This window comes from Brachyhypopomus gauderio, chromosome 5 (assembly GCF_052324685.1).
Source record: "Brachyhypopomus gauderio isolate BG-103 chromosome 5, BGAUD_0.2, whole genome shotgun sequence".
Classification (NCBI taxonomy): Eukaryota; Metazoa; Chordata; class Actinopteri; order Gymnotiformes; family Hypopomidae; genus Brachyhypopomus; species Brachyhypopomus gauderio.
The window spans coordinates 16,857,603-16,878,202 of record NC_135215.1 but is presented as its reverse complement, the minus strand read 5'-3'; the positions used below and the strand labels follow the sequence as shown (position 1 = coordinate 16,878,202).

At 45.5% G+C, this 20,600-nt stretch overlaps 1 protein-coding gene across 3 annotated transcripts in view; it reads left to right on the top strand.

Moving 5' to 3' along the window:
• Positions 1-1,385: 1,385 nt before the first annotated feature.
• col22a1 (collagen, type XXII, alpha 1) overlaps positions 1,386-20,600 on the top strand; it is a 60,348-nt gene continuing 41,133 nt past the window's right edge. For 2 of the 3 annotated variants that reach the window (XM_077006080.1, XM_077006082.1), the window contains exons 1-6: positions 1,386-1,565; positions 4,215-4,362; positions 4,478-5,044; positions 11,777-11,857; positions 19,790-19,901; positions 20,262-20,385. In XM_077006080.1, the coding sequence (XP_076862195.1) occupies positions 4,272-4,362; positions 4,478-5,044; positions 11,777-11,857; positions 19,790-19,901; positions 20,262-20,385 (975 nt within the window). In that variant the 5' untranslated portion in view covers positions 1,386-1,565; positions 4,215-4,271. Of the gene's footprint in view, positions 1,566-3,124; positions 3,239-4,214; positions 4,363-4,477; positions 5,045-11,776; positions 11,858-19,789; positions 19,902-20,261; positions 20,386-20,600 lie in introns of those variants that run through there. The other variant, XM_077006081.1, reaches the window with a different exon arrangement.

Here is a 20,600-nt window from a genome sequence, read left to right as displayed (position 1 = left end):
TGCAGGTTAGTAGCTCATCACAGTCAGCCTGGCCACCAGGCACATTATTTGTAATACCACAAATACATCCCATCAGCTACACCATCACCCTTCACCTAAAAAGTGAATATGTGAAATGAACTTAGTTCAGTTCCATAGCATAGTCATACTGTGATTGCCCGTTATAAAACCCCTCCACGAACTGCACTTGGAGTGGAAAATGTGAAACTGCGTTGGGGAAGGACGACCCAGCACGCACGGTCAGAGCTGCTTTGAACTGTCAGCTGCCTCTGCATGGCCACTTTTAGCCTGACCTTTGACCTCTGCCATCTTCAATACAAAGGGTAGTAGTAGAAACAGAGTGATGGGGCTTCCATTTCCGACTGCCTGCATATTCACTTGTGATGGTGAAGAAGCTGGATTGTGCATCTTCTGGGCTGTACAGTGACAGCGGTCGCAGTTTGTCAGGACGTAACTATGGGAGGAGGTCTTTAGGTGGTGTGTGGGGGGGGGGGGGGGTGGAATCGTTTTTGTGCACACATTTAAGAGGCCTGCAAAAGTACTTGAGACAGTGAGACAGAAATGAGAAAGAGAGAGAGCTCTGTGGAGCAGTTCTATACACACAGCACATCTGTCACGTTTGAAGTTCTAGTGAACAAGAGACAGATGATAACATCCAGGTTCTGAACCACAGGTGCCCTGTTTACGACCTAGAGGCACTCTGGTCACTCGACCTCACATTCACTAGACACCTCCACTGACACATGTGGGACCTCCACAGCTATAAGACTGGAGGAGATAGTCATAAGAGCTGAGATGATAAGATGAAAAGTCCAGCCACATTCAGCTTGAGGGGAAGTGGTCAGTGTTTGAAAGCCTGTAGAAAATGAGTGAGCATGATCTGGAGTTGTCGTGGTAGTGCTGCATGATGAATGGGTCTACCTGCCACCTGCCTGGTCTCCTGTATAGGGTGGAAACATTTAGTTCATGAACATCCAGACCACCATCCCAGAACCAGGGCGGGTCAGGGCTGACTTACCTGTGGTTGGGCAGAGCTGTGTGGACAAGCTGCAAAGAGTTTAGCCAATGTTAAAGAAGAGAGAGAGAGAGAGAGAGAGAGAGAGAGAGAGAGAGAGAGAGAGAAAGAGAGAGAGAGAGAAACAGAGAGATGAAGAGGAAAAGAGAGACAAAAATAACCAAGAAGGTCAGCCTATAATTGGCAAAGCCTGTCAGTCCCCATTTTCTGATGCCTGTGAACTGCGCAGGGCAGGGCAGGGCAGGGCAGAGTTGCGCGCCCCACCACTGTGTCCCCACTGAAACCCTATACTCTGAATAGCAGTTCCACCCCCTCCCACCTCACAGCAGAGTGAAGCTACCTCCCCTTCCATACTCCACCAGTATTCTGACTACACACTGTCTCTCAGGCCTCTGGATTACTGTGTGTGTGTGTGTGTGTGTGTTTGTGTGTGTATGTGTTTTATATTCATTATCATAAATATGTGGCATTAATGCTTTGGATAAAGGGAGAAATTCATAGTGTGCATATTTGTGAGGATATTTTCTATCATTGAAGACTGATTGCACAGGTAGGAATGGGTCAGCTTAAATTTTTATATTGTTATTCATATACTGTCATTTGAATTTGTGAGAGTCAATTGCTGCATCTTTTAAGAAGACTCTTCATGTCACAGTGGTCGGTTCTGCATGGTGCTGTTGTCGGGAATCACTGGGAGGCTAACATCTCGATGCCTATGAGGTCCACAGCCATGATCCCGATCTTTCTTATTTTCTCATTTGTTTGGTGCAAGAGTCTTGGAGACGAGGGACTGTTTTTTACATCTCAGGCAGTGATAGAGTGGAGCGTCTGCTTTGCTCATCTGTGCTACACTCCTGCGCCTGGTGTTCAGGATCCAGGAGCTTAGTTTGGCCCCTGCTTGGGTCCCCTGTGTGTTAGCTGAAACATCCGGTCTGAAAATACACCTCCAGAGGCAGGAGTCTTCAAAAGAAAAGCACCGTGTTTTTGATTGTGTATTCTATACTTATTCTAGTGCTCTTTACTGGGTTACCTGTTATAGTCAAGCACATGGGCATATAGGAATTCAGTGTACTACATATCCCAGAGTCCCAAGTGCCTACCAGCTGTTAATTGTGGCATTTGAATCAAGGGTGTGACTGCCACTCTGTATGTCAAATAGAAAAGATTCTTTCTCTTTCATGGGTGGGTTATCCTTTTCTGATTTTTAAAATTTTATTTCCTAGCAGCAATTGTTCTTCTTTCTTAAGTGTGTAAACTGAAACTTTACATTTTTACAAAGTCAAAATATTCAACTTTAATATTCTTCATGCTCTATAAGGCTGGCGTGCAGTATTATTGAGAGCCTTCATATGCTGTTCTACTGTGTGGGCTATATACAGTGAACAGCTCCTGTCTTTGTTTAAAAACCCAGGGAACACAGGATAGGGTGTAAACTTACAAAAACACCACGTTTTTCAAGTTTTCAAGTGCTGCTTATTCGATGAAACAAAGTAAGACCTTGTCTCCCCCAACCTAATTATAGATCACTCACTGTGATTATTTTAAATGCAACAATTATATTTGGCAAAAAACAGATTAAGGAAATTAGCCCAAACAGCTTGAACAGACTCACAACAGCAGCACAAACGTTTGAAATGTTTGTTTGGTAATGAGACCACCTCTGGTCCACAGCCTCACTCACTTATCCATTTTGGCAAGATGTCAAAAACAAGCCCATGTGAAACTGAATAGGACCAACAACATTAACTTGAGATTTAAATGTATTTATCTACACGCTTGCTTATTTGTTCATTTGTATTGCGACTCAGTGAATCTCAATTTTGATTCTAAATAATGGAAACAAATGGGAATAAAAATGAACCTGGTGGGCTAACACTCTCTGAAACGAACTAAACAGTCTGAATGTTCATTAAGAACTAAAATAACTGAATGAAGGCAAAGACAACTTGACCAGTGTAGATACCACTTCACAGTCCGAGCTGAGAGTGCATGGTTACATTGTCCCACTAAAAGCTTAGATGAGGTTGTCTACTGCTTGTGAATGTTAAAGTTCCTCTAGAATGGGTAATCTGCAAATCCTGTTCTGGATATTATGGGCCAGGTGGATCAGGGGTTAACCACACTCTAAAAGGACTCTAAAACCCAAAGGTCAAGCATCAGCTAGATTTCCTAGGTCAAACGCTTTCAGAGAATCAACACACCTGGAGAAAACAAAAACATAAGGTAAACAACACAGTATTAATAAAAAGAATCACAGTAGTATATAAATAAATAGAATCAAGCAGATGGTGTAAAATGGGAAATGTAAATAAAACATTAGCCCAGGTTTCAGTGCTGAATTAGCCCAGCTAGTTTCAGTGCTGAATTGGCCCAGCTAGTTTCATTGCTGAATTGGCCTAGCTAGTTTCAGTGCTGAATTGGCCCAGCTAGTTTCAGTGCTGAATTGGCCCAGCTAGTTTCATTGCTGAATTGGCCCAGCTAGTTTCAGTGCTGAATTGGCCCAGCTAGTTTCAGTGCTGAACTGGCCCTGCTAGTTTCAGTGCTGAACTGGCCCAGCTAGTTTCAGTGCTGAATTGGCCCTGCTAGTTTCAGTGCTGAACTGGCCCAGCTAGTTTCAGTACCAAATTAGTCCAGGTGATTCCAATATTGAAATTACAGAGTTACAGTGGTCAATACGAATTTTTAAAACTTTTAGAAAAAAGAAAGTGTTTCTTCTGTTGCTGCTGTTCTCACAAAATCTCTCTTTTGGAGCTTGATGTTCATTATATCCAAGCATCTTAAATATGTGTTCTTGAGCTGAATTAACAACCTCTAGCTAGCTCCAGAATGCTACCGCATACTTGGCTAGTTAAACTAGCATCTGCTGGGTGATTGAAGATGAAGTAATTACAGTAGCTTCTCTTTCCATAATCTCATGTTTCCAACTTTCTGCTGAAACAGTAAGGACAGAATCGAATGTTATTGTTTCATTTTACTTTCTGCACTTTATGGCTTTGTTTTCTCAAGATACCATTCAGCGTCGTCTCAACTGAATCAACCGTAGGCAACTGAATCAGCTGCAGATACAGTAGCTGTATTTCCCAGCATGCACTGTTATGCTAAGACAAATGCCCTACCGTGTACATCTGTGTACATTCACTTCCTCCCAGAGCAATGCATATAATGTAACATCATTTCTTATCCCATCTTCTCACCACAGGTGTGGAAAGTTTGATGATATTAGTGAATACAGGAGAGGATTAGATCACCAGGAGACATGGATGTGCGGTTTGGGTTCAGGATCTCCCTGATTCTGACCGTTATGGTGCTAACCTTGTACAGTGATGGGGTCAGAGGTCAGAGAGCAGGTAAGGTCAACACTAGTCATCTACTGACTTCAAGGAATGACACAATGCAATGGTATTATTAGGCTGACTGACTTTGGTGGCTAATGTTCAGGTTTGAAAATATCTGTGTTCCTAGGTTGTAAGAATGTACACTATGACCTGGTTTTCATCTTGGACACATCATCCAGTGTGGGCAAGGACAACTTTGAAAAGATCCGTCAGTGGGTGGCCAACCTGGTGGAGTCCTTTGATGTGGGTGAAGACAAGACACGCGTGGCTGTAGTGCGCTACAGTGATCGTCCCACCACCGAGTTCAACCTAGCCAGGTACAAATCCCTGGAGGAGGTCAAGAGGGCATCCAGGAACATAAGATACCTGGGAGGGAACACCAAGACAGGAGATGCCATCAGCTACACCACTACCAACATCTTCACAGTGCAGGCAGGAGCCAGGCCCGCTGCCAAGGGCATCCAGAAAGTGGCGATATTGCTAACGGACGGGAAGAGTCAGGATTACGTCCTGGAACCGTCCATCGCGGCGGCCAGGGCCGGCATCCGCATGTTCGCCGTGGGCATCGGGGAGGCACTGAAAGTGGAGCTGGAGGAGATCGCAGCCGAACCAAAAAACGCGCACGTCTTCCATGTGACGGACTTCGACGCCATCGACAGAATCAGAGGGAGACTGAGGAAAAGGCTCTGTGAGAGTAAGTACTCCCACGGCCTGTCGTAGAGGTCACTTAGTGCTTCTTAATGCTCACCGGTGTTCAATCTTAATTGATTACTTCGACCCTTGTTGTTTGCTGGTGCACTTATTTTGCCATTCTTTATAGGCATGGGCATAAACTAGAGTTCCCTAGTTCAGTGGGATCTTTTGCACTAACTTCTTGTACTGGCTGGGTTGCATGATATGATGACAAAGCACTTTGTCGGCAAACAGCTGTAAATGTAATTGCGTGAAACACCAACAGCAAAGAGCTCTTGTGTGTTCATAAACCAGAAAATAGAGTTTCATGTGCAGCATTCACCTGCATTCACGCTTTAGAAAAATACTCAACACGCATCAGAGCCACAGAGCCACATGGAGGACAAAACCTCTGTCAGACCACTTAGATCTGAGTGCATATCTCCAGAAGTCCTCCATCATACTTCGAGAGTTCGATCCAGAGTTGGCTTTTGAACGCACACACACACACACACACACACACACACATGTGGGGTATGATTTCCATTTTTTAATTCCTTTATCTACATCCTTTAGCGAGCGCGTGAACACAGTGAGGTGTTTCAGCAGGAGGCCACATGAGAAGGTCTGTCATTGGATACCAAGCCTGCATCTGGAGACATTTTTGTGGTTGGGTGCCCTAGCAAAGCTGGGTGTGGCAGAGGTGTGGAGACCAAACTTGGACTTTGCCTGCAAGTACAGCTTTAGATAACGTGTGGGATCATCTCAAATGGCCACTGCAGACAGCAAGCATGTATTAAAATTCTATGAATACATATCTCTCAGACACTGGGGTATAGTGGCCTGACACGACACATTTATTTCAGTGAAAGTGTAGGGGTTTTATTGTGTGTGTGTGTGTGTGTGTGTGCACATCTGTGTAACTTGGAGATTTCTTTAGCATCACAGACATATATTTTGATATATCTTTCAACAGTAAGAACTTATATCGGAAAACTAGTCAGTGTCTTTTAGTTTCTCTGATCTTCTAAAATGTTCTGATCAATAAATCACATTGAAACCCCTGAGACCAACTAATCTAGAAATGAATTGTGTGTGACAAGTGTGTGAAGGGGATGACAGGAAACAGTATGACCTATAGCACACGTCAGTCCAGGTCCACATAACCCAATTCACTTTCCAAAGAACAAATGATTTCATAACCACCTACTGAACGGTTGAAGAATCAGCAGTGCTTTTAGCAGTGTTACGTTTAATTTCGATGGCCCACAGATGGAACAGAGCGAGTGTGTGAGAGAGAGTGAGTCACTCCAGCCTCTTCTGAAGCTTCCATGACCATGCCTTGGGATTCCAGTCCAGGACCCACCCACACTGAGGAGAATCTCGCCAAACACACGAGTCACCACACTGAGTGTATCTCCACTAAGAAATACCACTATCACTGTGAGGTGGGAACTGATCACCATTTCAAAACTCCTTCTACCTCCTGCCTGGTTTGAAGATAGAAAGATCAGCTTTCCACTGCACTTATGCCTAAGAATACCTGTGGACAGAAGACAGGCGTGTGTGCGGCCCAGGTTATTTTAGTTCTGAAAATTACAGTTCAAATGTTTCCAGTGGAGTAGGGCTTCATGGTGGAGTGTTTGACCTTTTAATCTACAGCTTTTAGTTTTAAAAGTATGAGTTAGGAGCTGCATTTCGTTCCACAGTGTAATTAGTAAAACGTTAAGGTATAAATACTTTCTCTGTAACTAATTTATAAGAGGCTCAGTCTGGCCAATCTTTCTACCACCCCCACCCCAAAAAGCCTCCTTGTGTTTGAGTCCTGATGAATCATCTCCTGTAAAACACTGTCATTTATTCACATTCACGCATCACCATATTCTTTTAGTTTTTGTGCAGAAATACAAAATGATGTGGTGCAGTTTTCTAGAGTATTTCTAGGTATTTTCTGAAGCCCTAAACATTATTTCAAAGAATGAAAGAAACAATAAAATCGGAAAAGAAAGACACAGTTAAACTAGCACACACGATAAGTCAGAGTCTTTTTGCTTTTTCATGTGTTTTAATCAGAAGGGATAATCCCATCGGATTGCTGGGCTTTCATTCCAAGTGCTGGCTCAACCCAGCACTGCAATATGCTGCTAAATCCATCAGCAATATGTTGATGTCTGGATGGCCTAATCTCCAGACATGCCTCGACTGACACACTGTCTTCCCCTAAACCTGCTTTTGATTAGCCAACTGCTGGTCTGTCAAACATGAGCAGAAACCTTCGATAAGGCCTTTCCTTTCCTTCCCTAGGGATTCTGGTTGCCCTATCAGAGTGGCAAGTCTAGTGAATATATTAACAGGAGTTATTTAAGACATTTGTATATCTGTACTGAATGCAAGTGGGAAAGTGTGGTAATCTGAAGCTTTAGTTAGACATCAAATCCTCAAATAATTAGCACTGGCAAAATGAAAGTTTAGACCAATAATTTATGCAACTTAAACACCCAGGGACCTTTAACTTGTTTTTATTTTTATTTTTCATTTTCATATGGTAAGCTCATGCTTTCTCACTGGTTCAATAATTTTATGAGTTATGAGTTTATGTTTATTTAAATTTTCACAGGCAAATGATCATACATGGCACCATGGCACAGCAGTCTCCATTAAAAGCGAATTACACACATTTAAATATCACTTGCCACATCATTTGGCAGTGACATCACCAGAGGGGCATAATTGTAGTCATAAAGCCCTGTTGCTCAGCCAGGTTCAGAATTTTTCATCCTTTAATTTCACAGGCTTCAAACTCCTGCATTACCATATGCAATAAACCAGTGCAAATTGGAACCTGAAAAGAAAATGACGCCAGACTCACCATTGCGTAAGCTAAAGAGTCCCACCCTATATGGTGGCCTGTTTAGCCATTCGGGGTCAATCTTTAAATTACAGGCAGAGGGAAAGGGCAGGTTAGTTCACATTCACATGTGGCACCCTTTTAAACCAGTGACGCACAGCAGGCTTTTCCCTGCTTTGTCATCTCACCAGCCGATACATAGGTGCCACCAGAATGATCTAACCACCTTTTAAAGACCCGTTGTGGTGTTAGGGGCCGGGTTAAGCCCTGCCCATTTCAGGGCGTGGCCTAGGAACTAGGGCACTGGACCGGCAGAATGCTCTAACCACCTTTTAAAGAGGTGTTGTGGTCTAGTGTTATTGACCGGGATAAGCCCTGCCCCTTTCATGGCGTGGCCTATGAACTAGGTCACTGTAGTGTGGTGTGTCTTGCTCCAATCATCATGGCCACCCAGATTTCCCGTGTTTTGATTTTTCTCCTCCTCCTTTCTCTTCTCTGATGGACCTGAATGTGACCTTCTCAAGGACAGGCCTCAGAAGCTGTGGGTCAGAGAGAGGTTCAGCTTAAGGTAGCCCAGACGTGACACCCAGAATAACATTCTTCCACTCTGAATGTGTTCAGCACTGCTGGGTAAAACACTCTCACCTACAACAGTTCTTGTGAAAATCATACTGTGGGAGAATACAAATGTGTCCATAAGATGTGACTGTGCTGCTCAAGGCAGAACCGATTGCATAGTTTGAGGAAGGAAACATGGACTCTGATCATTTTTGAAGGTTAGATGAACAGGAGTAGGGTGGAGACTCTTGGGGTCACCAAGAGTTCTCCTGCATGCAGACCTCAGGACCCTCCGCTACAGGGAGACTGCAAGCAGGCCGGTTCCTATAAACTGGAATTCATAGTGAAGTTAATGCCTCTCAAGACCAAGTGCTTTTTATAGACACGATTAAAGAAAATTACAGGGTCTGATTGTACATGATTGTCAGGCCCTCGATCGGGCTCTGTGGTTTGGGCGTCTTTCTGGTTTCTGCCAAATGTGTGTGTGTCTGTGTTTGTGTGTGTGTACGACGGAAAAATGAGCTTGAGAAAAAGGCGGCAGCATAGAAAGACACAATGACACGCACAGGTGTTATAATGTAGTGAAGCGTTTCCATATTTGTCTTGTGTTTTGAGTTTTATGATTCAACCCCAAAGGGCGTGTTGTGTGAGGACAGCACAGTGTTTGGGTGGTCTGCTATCACACGGCCTTGGACAGGCTGAAAATAACCAGCATTCCTTGTGCCACAGGTGCCTTACACAGCATGAAAATAATGACAGTTATGACAAAGTTTCTCTCAGAATAGCTGCGTCTGCGTCATTTACTTTAACAATTATCAGTCAAGCGTGGAAGTCTCTAAATCCTGCAAATCTGGGCTCAAGTGACCGGTGCTCTGTTCCTGCTAGTGGCCGTTCACTCGTTGGTTCCCATGACACAATCTCCTGCTGTACAAAGTACATTTTCTCAAACACTACAGGTCTGCCTTAAAAATCTGCAATTAAAAAAAACTGTTTTGCACTCACACAGCTAAAATGGCTGAGTGTATTTTTATAGGCACTCTGTGTGAATTTATCCTTGACATAAATTCTGTTTGGGTGTCTCAAGAGCTCTAAGAAAATCTGCTTTTCTGTGCAAATATTATTTGGTTTATTATCATTAAAAGTGACATCAGAAGCACAGTCGTGGCAATTTGGCTCAAGCTTCTTAAACACTTCTTCCTAATTGCAAAAAAACAAACAAAAAAACCCTAAAACCTCCATAAATCCCCTTATGCTACATATAACAACATTTTCAGGTGCTTAACTTTAGCTGCTGTGTTGATTAGGTTGCAACTTTTTACAAAACCAGAACCCGCCCATATACAATCCTGTAATGTTTTTTCTCATCATCCATTAACAAGACAGTGTTAGCATTCATTCCTATGTACAGCTGCTGGTTAGCAAGCGCTAAATTAGTTAATGAAGCAGATGCAAAGGATATTTTCCGATATCGAGCTCAGACTGGTACGTGAACATTCATTCTTCTTTTAAACGTCTGCTTTGGGGACACTCATATTCACTAATACAAATATTTTATAGCTCCAGAAAAAACAACCTGCTTATGTAAACAAGACTATAATATTCATCATTAATGAATTCCTTAAGTGCACAAAGTGGTTTTGCAAGCTAATTTTAGCTTGTTATTTCAGCTTGTATCAAATTTACTGTACAACTGTCATTTCACTGGTACAGATCTGGGTGTGAGGTACCAATTCAGCTGTACGCATTGAGAAGCATCCGGCCTCAGTGATACTGCCTGGTCTTCCACCACAAATAGCAGTTTCTCACTATGTCTGCCAACGTAAACCAAGAGTGCTGGTGCCGTTTGCTTTTTCCCGTCACCATAGCTATCTGTTAGCATCTTTAGCCCTTTGAGAGCTCCTTCTGATGGATGTCCAAAGCTGAGCCGGATGGGCGTCGGCGTGTGGTCGGCCCCCTGAGGGCTTGGGCCACGCTGCTGCCACAGGTCTACGGTCCCCGGGTGTACACGGTCGAGCGACGCCCGGTCATAAATCACAGCCCTCACGCTGTCGTCGCTCTAACAGCTTGGTGGATGCCGCCATCGGCGAGGAAATGGTAGCCTAGGTTTTCTGTGACAGTAACAGGAGCCCCAGTGCCGTTAAAAGTCTTTATTAAACGCACATCTGTTGTAGCGTTGACGGCAAACTGGTGCCGCCCTGACGCACTCCTCTATGGCGAATGGGATGGCAGAACAGGACGGGAACAGGACAGACAACCAATCCGTTTTGTCTTAAATCATACAAAGTGTAGTCATGCTTACATGTTTGCTGATAAAGAGGTTCCACAGGTCCCAGCATTTGTCTAAATTGCTATTTAAATTCTAATGAAGTAATGAAATTTGAAGTCCTAATGAGCATAATTACTTGGATAATTACTTGGGCGCTTCCTGGCTGTAGGTCAGCCCAACACTGGACAGGTCACAGTCTCGTTTGGTTCTGAAATATGGTACTTGCTTTTTTTTTGTCTTTAATGGTGAATCCATCTTTGCTAAATACGACATCTCCACAATGGAAGGCCCAGAGGATTAAGAGGCCGGAAGCTTCACAGACTGATACGTCAGTCATTTCAAGTGCCTGCTAACTCCTGCCGAGAACCTTAGAAACCTGACACTGTTGTTGTGCCACACTCATATATGAGCGCACCAGCAACACTGATGTCATTCTCACTGATGGGAGTCAAGGCAACACAGGAGTCACTCTCGTATTCGGGGGTCCTGGCAACATTGTCACTCTCACAGACGGGTGTCCGAGCAACACAGGGGTCATTTGATGGCCTTCATTCCTCATACTGCTCCTCTTTGTATTTGTTAGTTGTTTTGTGTATCACAAGTAAATTTAGGGTAACATTTTAATTTGTTAGAGGTTTGTTAGAGGTTGATAATGGGTAGTCCTGCCTTATAGAAAGTTGATGTGAAGCTCACCGTTGACTCCCCCATCAAATATCACATGAAATAACCACATGGAATTATGTTAGAAAGATTCAGAAGACATTTAGAGCCTAGTGCTAAACAGGATATTACACTATATGAAACATCTTAACTCACTATTGCAATGACAGCTTGTCTGAACATGGCTTAGCTGTGATACAGGCGGGTCCTGCTCCATACTGAGAGAGGTCATGAATCCACCGAATCTACTGATATCATGAGTCCAGGCTTTCTGTCAAAAGAGCCTTTTGTGTATATGTACTTGAGTTGTATTCTTTAACACTAACCCCACCCTGTGGGGAAGACTTCAGGTCTCCATGGTTCAAAATCCTTTTTCTTTTTCACCACAGTGTCTTAATTATTTATGTCTGTTTCCTGCACAGATGTCCTGTGTCCCAACATGAAGGTCCAGGCGGACCGATTCAAGCCCAGCAGCACGGGTGCGGGTCAGAAGGAAGTTCCAGGTGGGTTCACCCTCTTCCTCTACACCATCCACTTCCTCCCGTGTGCACACGCTCTCTGCGGTTGGGGCTCGGGATGGAGGCGTTTCACAAAACCACATTTGTCAGTTTAGTAAAAATTTGGCAGGTTGCATCATGGGAACAGAGTTAAAGGAAAAATGCGATGATATTGAGCGTTCAGCGTACTTTAAAATGATTTTCATTAGGATATGTTTTGTTGAATACTTGATGCTCAATTTATAAACAGAGCCCCACAGTTTTGAACTGCTGAAAAAATGTTTAAACCTTTTTTTTTTTAGGATTTAAGGGAGAATCCAGTGAAATATTCCTGATTTTTTGTTATCTAGTGAACCGAGTAATAAATTTTTTCTTGTGTGTTTTTTATGGAAGTATCATATGTCCTATGTGTGAAGTCATTTGCTGAACACAACATAGTTTGAAGGAATTGCAAACATAGTCAATCTCACAGATTAAATCATGGTTAAATCAAAATGGTCACTCTTCTGTCTGATTTTGTATTATTTTTCAAAAGCACTTTGAGTTTTGGCTTGTCTCACAGAACAAATAGTACAAAAATGAACTAAGCATGCCAGTTTAAAGTTTTCCCAGCAGACTGATTCTTGAAATGGTTGTATATTTAGAGAGGAATGTGTAAGTTTTTCCTCTTTCTGAGAAGAAGTGAGTGTTGCACTAGTCAGACAGGTAGGATGTTTGGTTGGAGTCTTTTGGGGATCCCAGTTCCTGTGTGAGCCGCCCACACAACCTCAACAGATTAGAGTAAAAAAGCAGACATAGAGAGAGAGAGAGAGAGAGAGAGAGAGAGAGAGAGAGAGAGAGAGAGAGAGAGAGAGAGAGAGAGAGAGAGAGAGAGAGAGAGAGAGAGAGAGACGTAGCAGAAATGGGTGTACAACATGTAGTGTTCCAGACTCCACAGGGGTGTGTGGTACATATGGCACATAAAGGACTCCCAAACATGTGCCAAAGTCTTTAGTATTAAATTAGCATAAGTGGGCCTGTTTATATACAAGTCATATCCAGCACAGACTCGGCATGCATCATTAACACCTGTGGTGTGCAGCTGGCCACAGCGGAGAGGTCTGTGTGACAGTAGCAATTCACAGTAAGAGTCTGTTGAGTGGAGGATTTTACTGTGGAGGGTTGTACTATGTACTATGACATATTAAATCTTTAAAATGTATTTATTTATTTATTTAATTATTGCATTTAAAATTATATATCAAGATAAGTTTATTTTAAATTTAAATATAGGAAAATACTGGATACAGTATACAGAAATTCCAGTATTAACGGGGCAGCGGTAATCAACAGTTAAACGTCGTACTCTTAGAGCAGGCCTAGTGAAACTATTATTGTGGCGAGAGTCTTGAACCAGTATCACCGGCTTGTATTTGTCTTGGAAATCAGTTAATTTCAGCCCAATCCTGTTTTTGTTTACACTGGCTACCTGTCCCATTTCACTCCTACTGAAATACAGCAGCACCAGCCAGTGTAGTTTATCTCCTGCCCCTCAACACCCATCTCCTGCCCCCAACACCCATCTCCTGCCCCTCAACACCCATCTCCTGCCCCTCAACACCCATCTCCTGCCCCCAACACCCATCTCCTGCCCCTCAACACCCATCTCCTGCCCCCAACACCCACCTCCTGCCCCTCAACACCCATCTCCTGCCCCCAACACCCATCTCCTGCCCCTCAACACCCATCTCCTGCCCCCAACACCCATCTCCTGCCCCTCAACACCCATCTCCTGCCCCTCAACACCCATCTCCTGCCCCCAACACCCATCTCCTGCCCCTCAACACCCATCTCCTGCCCCCAACACCCATCTCCTGCCCCTCAACACCCATCTCCTGCCCCTCAACACCCATCTCCTGCCCCCAACACCCATCTCCTGCCGCTCAACACCCATCTCCTGCCCCTCAACACCCATCTCCTGCCCCCAACACCCATCTCCTGCCCCCAACACCCATCTCCTGCCGCTCAACACCCATCTCCTGCCCCTCAACACCCATCTCCTGCCCCCAACACCCATCTCCTGCCCCTCAACACCCATCTCCTGCCCCTCAACACCCATCTCCTGCCCCCAACACCCATCTCCTGCCCCCAACACCCATCTCCTGCCCCTCAACACCCATCTCCTGCCCCCAACACCCATCTCCTGCCCCCCAACACCCATCTCCTGCCCCCCAACACCCATCTCCTGCCCCCAACACCCATCTCCTGCCCACAACACCCATCTCCTGCCCCTCAACACCCATCTCCTGCCCCCAACACCCATCTCCTGCCCCCAACACCCATCTCCTGCCCCCAACACCCATCTCCTGCCGCTCAACACCCATCTCCTGCCCCCCAACACCCATCTCCTGCCCCCAACACCCATCTCCTGCCCCTCAACACCCATCTCCTGCCCCCAACACCCATCTCCTGCCCCTCAACACCCATCTCCTGCCCCCAACACCCATCTCCTGCTCCCAACACCCATCTCCTGCCCCTCAACACCCATCTCCTGCCCCCAACACCCATCTCCTGCCCCTCAACACCCATCTCCTGCCCCCAACACCCATCTCCTGCCCCTCAACACCCATCTCCTGCCCCCAACACCCATCTCCTGCCCCTCAACACCCATCTCCTGCCCCCAACACCCATCTCCTGCCCCCAACACCCATCTCCTGCCCCTCAACACCCATCTCCTGCCCCTCAACACCCATCTCCTGCCCCCAACACCCATCTCCTGCCCCCAACACCCATCTCCTGCCCCTCAACACCCATCTCCTGCCCCTCAACACCCATCTCCTGCCCACAACACCCATCTCCTGCCCCTCAACACCCATCTCCTGCTGCCCCAACACCCATCTCCTGCCCCTCAACACCCATCTCCTGCCCCTCAACACCCATCTCCTGCCCCCAACACCCATCTCCTGCCCCCAACACCCATCTCCTGCCCCTCAACACCCATCTCCTGCCCCCAACACCCATCTCCTGCCCCCAACACCCATCTCCTGCCCCCAACACCCATCTCCTGCCCACAACACCCATCTCCTGCCCCTCAACACCCATCTCCTGCCCCCAACACCCATCTCCTGCCCCCAACACCCATCTCCTGCCCCTCAACACCCATCTCCTGCCCCCAACACCCATCTCCTGCCCCCAACACCCATCTCCTGCCGCTCAACACCCATCTCCTGCCCCCAACACCCATCTCCTGCCCCCCAACACCCATCTCCTGCCCCCAACACCCATCTCCTGCCCCTCAACACCCATCTCCTGCCCCCAACACCCATCTCCACCCTCCCAACACCCATCTCCTGCCCCACCACCCATCTCCTACCCCTCAACACCCATCTCCTGCCCCTCAACACCCATCTCCTGCCCCCAACACCCATCTCCTGCCCTCAACACCCATCTCCTGCCCCCAACACCCATCTCCTGCCCCCCAACACCCATCTTCTGCCCCCAACACCCATCTCCTGCCCCCAACACCCATCTCCTGCCCTCAACACCCATCTCCTGCCCCCAACACCCATCTCCTGCCCCTCAACACCCATCTCCTGCCCCTCAACACCCATCTCCTGCCCCAGACATCCCTGCCCCCCTCTCTGGGTACATCTTTCAGTGTCGTGGCCCCCAAACTATGGATTATTACTACATCTTCATTACTGACCCTCGATTTTCTCCTGTAGAGAACAGCAAAAAACCTCCTTTCAAAAGCAGCTTACTTCCTTTCTCAGCACTTTCATTCTTCTGATCACTGAAGTTATGGCTGTTTATGTGCTTCTGTTAAGTGCCCTTATGTATGAGAAGAGCTCTATTTAAATTATACTTATTATTATTGTTGTTATTGTTTCTGGCGATGGTAAATTATGAATGAATGAATGAGTCATTGCCCAGAGAAAAGGCTAGTTTTCAAACTCTGTAAACCATGTAAAAGGTTATAGATGTATTTTCTAAATGTTGATGTGCTTGAACACGTCAAATTCGAAAGCTGCTACTACAGTGCCATAAAACACTTAACTACAACACAAGGGATGTTGATCTTTATTTACACACATGCTTAACCTGAAACATGCCCAAACAAAGATGCCGGAGGCGCTGACGGCTAGGTACTCCTGTTGTGAGTTCTACGCCTGTTCTCTGCAGAATGAATCAGTCTCCAGCGACTGGTTGCTTTCTTGTATTTTCTTTGGAAGAAAGATGTAATGACCAGGACTTGAGACAGAGTTGTTTTCTCATCAACCTTGCTGAGAAAACAGACTACGGGGGGGGGGGGGGGGTATTTGGAAATGTGTAGTTTACTGTAACACAATGACCACATAATTAGCACCTAGAATCACTTGAGGAGAAGATATCTAGTCTTGCCACTGCATCTGCAAAAATCAAAAACGCAAAGGCATTTTCAACGCGCGCTGACGCATCATTTGAAGCTTAACTGCTTCATTAACCGTACAGTTACAAGAATGCTCTCCAACGCACTGCTTGTCATTTACAAGCTAAATGCTACGAGCGTCTTGCTTTCAGGAAAACCTAAAAGCTAGATCACAGAACTGTCTGGTTATAGGGTGTGACCCAAATTTATATTTCACGTTGAGGTATATGAGTGATTGATGGACTGATTTTGTGATGACTGGATGAGTCTACAGCCTGAAACAAGACCACAGCACATGCACAGAGATGGTTTGTCTGGCTTGCCTTTTTTTTTACCCATAATTCCAGTGTAGAAGTGAAGCATCAGGGACTGCAATGTAATCTACAGTTTAAACGTAGCCAGGGGCAGAGAGCAGGGTTGCCATGGCGTGACCAGATGTGGGTCGGAGCGGTCCCGTCGGGTCCGTCTGCGCTCGGTCTGGGTCTGTCCAGCCCTCTGGTCGCTCATCTGCTTGCTTGCTCTCAGAAATAGCTCCCCGCGAGCGCTGTGATTATACACCTCAGCCTGCCATGCTAATTACAGGCCCGCTCTCGCATCTGAGAGCGTGCGGGCCGCGACGCCACAGCCAGTACCGTCCTCACACACGGGGACAGGAGGACAAACACCACCATGAGAACAATACAACTGGGGAAGGGCGGGGCCTGAGTGGGGAATGCAGAATGATGTCTTCCAGTGTAATCCACCGTGTGCTGTTTTACTGTCAAAAGCTAGAATTATTACATTTGTCTCCATTTTTTTTACTTGCAGTGAAACACACCTACAACACACACATCTATAAGTAATAGAAGTAGGTGATGACGTGGAAACCAACAATGTATAAGTTGGTTTCATGTGTTTAATGCATGCAGATATGAACTGAACAAAGCCATTAGGACCTAGACAGCGCTTCCACTGCTCAGGAAATACAGGCAGACTCTTAACTCTTGAAGAGCTGTGTCTGATGCAGAGCTGTGTCTGATGGTGAGCTGTGTTTATTGCAGGGCTGTGTCTGATGCAGAGCTGTGTCTGATGGTGAGCTGTGTTTATTGCAGGGCTGTGTCTGATGCAGGGATGTGTCTGTTGTAGAGCTGTGTCTGATACAGGGCTGTGTCTGATGGTGAGCTGTGTTTATTGCAGGGCTGTGTTTGATGCAGGGATATGTCTGTTGGAGAGCTGTGTCTGATGGAGAGCTGTGTTTATTGCAGGGCTGTGTTTGATGCAGGGATATGTCTGTTGGAGAGCTGTGTTTGATGCAGGGCTGTGTTTGATGGAGAGCTGTGTTTATTGCAGGGCTGTGTTTGATGCAGGACTGTGTCTGATGCAGGGCCGTGTCTGATGGAGAGCTGTGTTTATTGCAGGGCTGTGTTTGATGCAGGGCTGTGTCTGATACAGACAGACTCTTAACTCCTGAGGAATTTGTGCGTGGGAGTTTTGTGAGCCAAGACAGCGAGACAGAGGGAAACCAGAGGAGCTTCTGCTCAGTGAATTTAGACAATCGCTCTGATGGAGAGCTGTGTCTGATGCAAGACTGTGTCTGATGGAGAGCTGTGTTTATTGCAGGGCTGTGTCTGATGGAGAGCTGTGTTTAATGCCTTTTTGTGTTGCACTGCAGTGTCCCAGTGCTACATTGTCCCAGTACTAGAGTATCCCAGTACTAGAGTATCCCAGTAATACAGTGTCCCATTACTACAGTGTCCCAGTAATACAGTGTCCCAGTACTAGAGTTCCCTAGTGCCTCTATGGCTGCCCACCACACTAAAGAACCAAACCACTTTGTTCTTTAGGACAACAGCAAAACACAGAAACAAATGACTGTAATAGTCTGAAGAACCTTTTGTTTCTGACATCCCTCCCCTTCTAAACTGCATCTCCAAGCACCACGGTGTCAAGCTCAGCTCAGGGTGTCAGTCTGTCGCAGAGCAAAGCTGCATTCGTTTATTTATTTATTTACCTCAGGCAGTAACAGTATCCTTTCATTTATTTATTTGTTTACTTTTTTTTACTTTAGGCAGTAACTGTATCCACTGATCCATTCTCAGTTCAATTTTGTGCACATAATCAGTAATGAATAAAACCAACAAACCACCATGAATAATTAAAACTATTCAAACATAAACCTGTTTAATCCCCTTTAAGGTCCACACACACACACACACACACACACACACACACACACACACACACACTAAAAGCAGCTATATACAGTTTGCTGCATATTTGCTGTGGGTCTCAAACCCATTGGTGAGGATTAATCCATTCTCAGCCATCAAGTTGAATTCCAATGCTAAATCACACAAATGACTTTTTCATACTTCTCTATGATCGCCTTTTACAACTATTGTTGTTCTTACCGTTTTCCTCTTGTTTTTCTGCTGTCTTTCTTGGGACTCATGTTTTTTGTCTAAAAAAGTACAAAAACCACAAAAATACAGCAAAAGCTTGGAGCACAGCCTCAAATGGTTTTAAACCCATTGAAAACGGCAACTAAAGGCTCAGTTATACTTTCGCGAGTGACCGTAGCGCTAATACTGTGATAAAAAGTTAATCATTTCTAATCATTTCGAGTATATGTATACATATGTAACTTAATTAAGTTTAAGGGGCTGGAAAATATTGAAAATGGACCTTGAAAGTGATGTACAAGTGCTTGAATTCCACCTTGTAAAGGTGTATGAATCCTGCAAACAACGCGGAAGAGCGGAACGCGCGATTCGAGAGGTGCACGAGCTCGCGTCAAGTATAATCCTAGCTGAAACACCAACTAGCGGCACGTGACCGAAGCACGAACTGCATTTTGTTTACAAAAGTCACATGATTCCGGTCAGATTCCGAAGTTTTGTTCGAGCTCCGAGACAAAAATATCTCGAAATTTTGCGTCGATCTCCGAATATGTCGAATACCGAGGTTCTACTGTACGTGCGGGTGTGGTTTAGGGGTGTGGCCAGCTGGTTTAGGGGTGTGGCCAGCCCACCACTCTCCGCCCATCTGTCATCCTGATTCTCTCCCTAAGAGTTTTGCTTTCGGCTGAGCGTAGCCATGGATGCAGGCAGCATCAAACTCCTCCACATTATGGTAGTTTCATGTCATGTATATTTATTTCCTACAGTGATAGGAACGCAGAGGAAGGTCTAGCCACTGGATACTGCTATTATATTTACATACTGATACTACTACTAAGTAGTATCACCTCCAGTACTTCTCCTGTTATGTTCTGACTCATTTCCCCCACCTAGTGGCCATACATGGAAATGACCAGTTGGGTGGGTGGGTGGGTGTTGGTGTGTGTGGTGTGTGTGGTGGTGGTGGGGCTCTACTAGGCCTCTACCGGATCTCAGTTCTGTTCGGGGGGGGGGGGGGGGGGGGTGGCTGAGCGTGTGAAGACAAATGCGTGTGTGTCATGCTCATTGCGCGAGAGTTGGCAACCCTGTGTTACTACCCCCATAATCTCATTTTACAGCCTGAATAGATATTTGGTGTGCTGTATAAATAATTTCTCCTGTTGACTCTTACAGGCTTTGACTTGATGGAGTACTTCAACGTGAGAGACGTTCTGGGGGAGAAGTCAGAACCTGGTCACAGTGCCTACGTGAGACTGGGTACCATGCCCATTGTCCAGCAGACAGAGTGAGGGCCAAAACATATATTTATATATTTGTATTTCACTTTGCCTGTACAGCTAATGAAGGACCTTTGTCCTAAACATCCTGTCTCTCTGGAAATACTCCTGCATCTTATATTATTTGAATATTTTGTTCCATGCAATACCATGCCAGTTGTTCTACTTCAAGATAAAAGGTATGAGCAGTTGTTTTTTTATGGATTTGAGTTTTTCTTATGGTTTTCCCTCCAGGGTGTTGATTCAGTTGAGTGCACCTAACCTGTCTGCAGAACATGTAGCATCATATGTAGATATGAAGAACAGAGAAGATAATCGTGTGCAGGTGGTGCTGGTATGATGACCGTCTTTCTGTGCTTCTGTTCCAGGGATGTGTTCACCCAGGGCCTTCCGGACGAGTACGCCTTCGTCACCACGTTCAAGTTCAGGAAGACGTCTCGGAGGGAGGACTGGTACCTGTGGCAGGTGTATGACAAGTACGGAATCCCGCAGGTGAGCAGGTCACAGGCTACAGACCACGCCCACATTCAGCAGGCGGGAACCCCCCTGCCCCTATCGCATGATTCACCAGGCCACCGTGACTCAGCAGGACCTTCTGCATTATATTAAGGAAACACTTAAGATTCTCAATTCAGTTCAGTTTTATTTGTGCAAGGCTTTTTGCAACATATTAATTGCTTTTTAAAGCAACTTTAATGATACTTAAA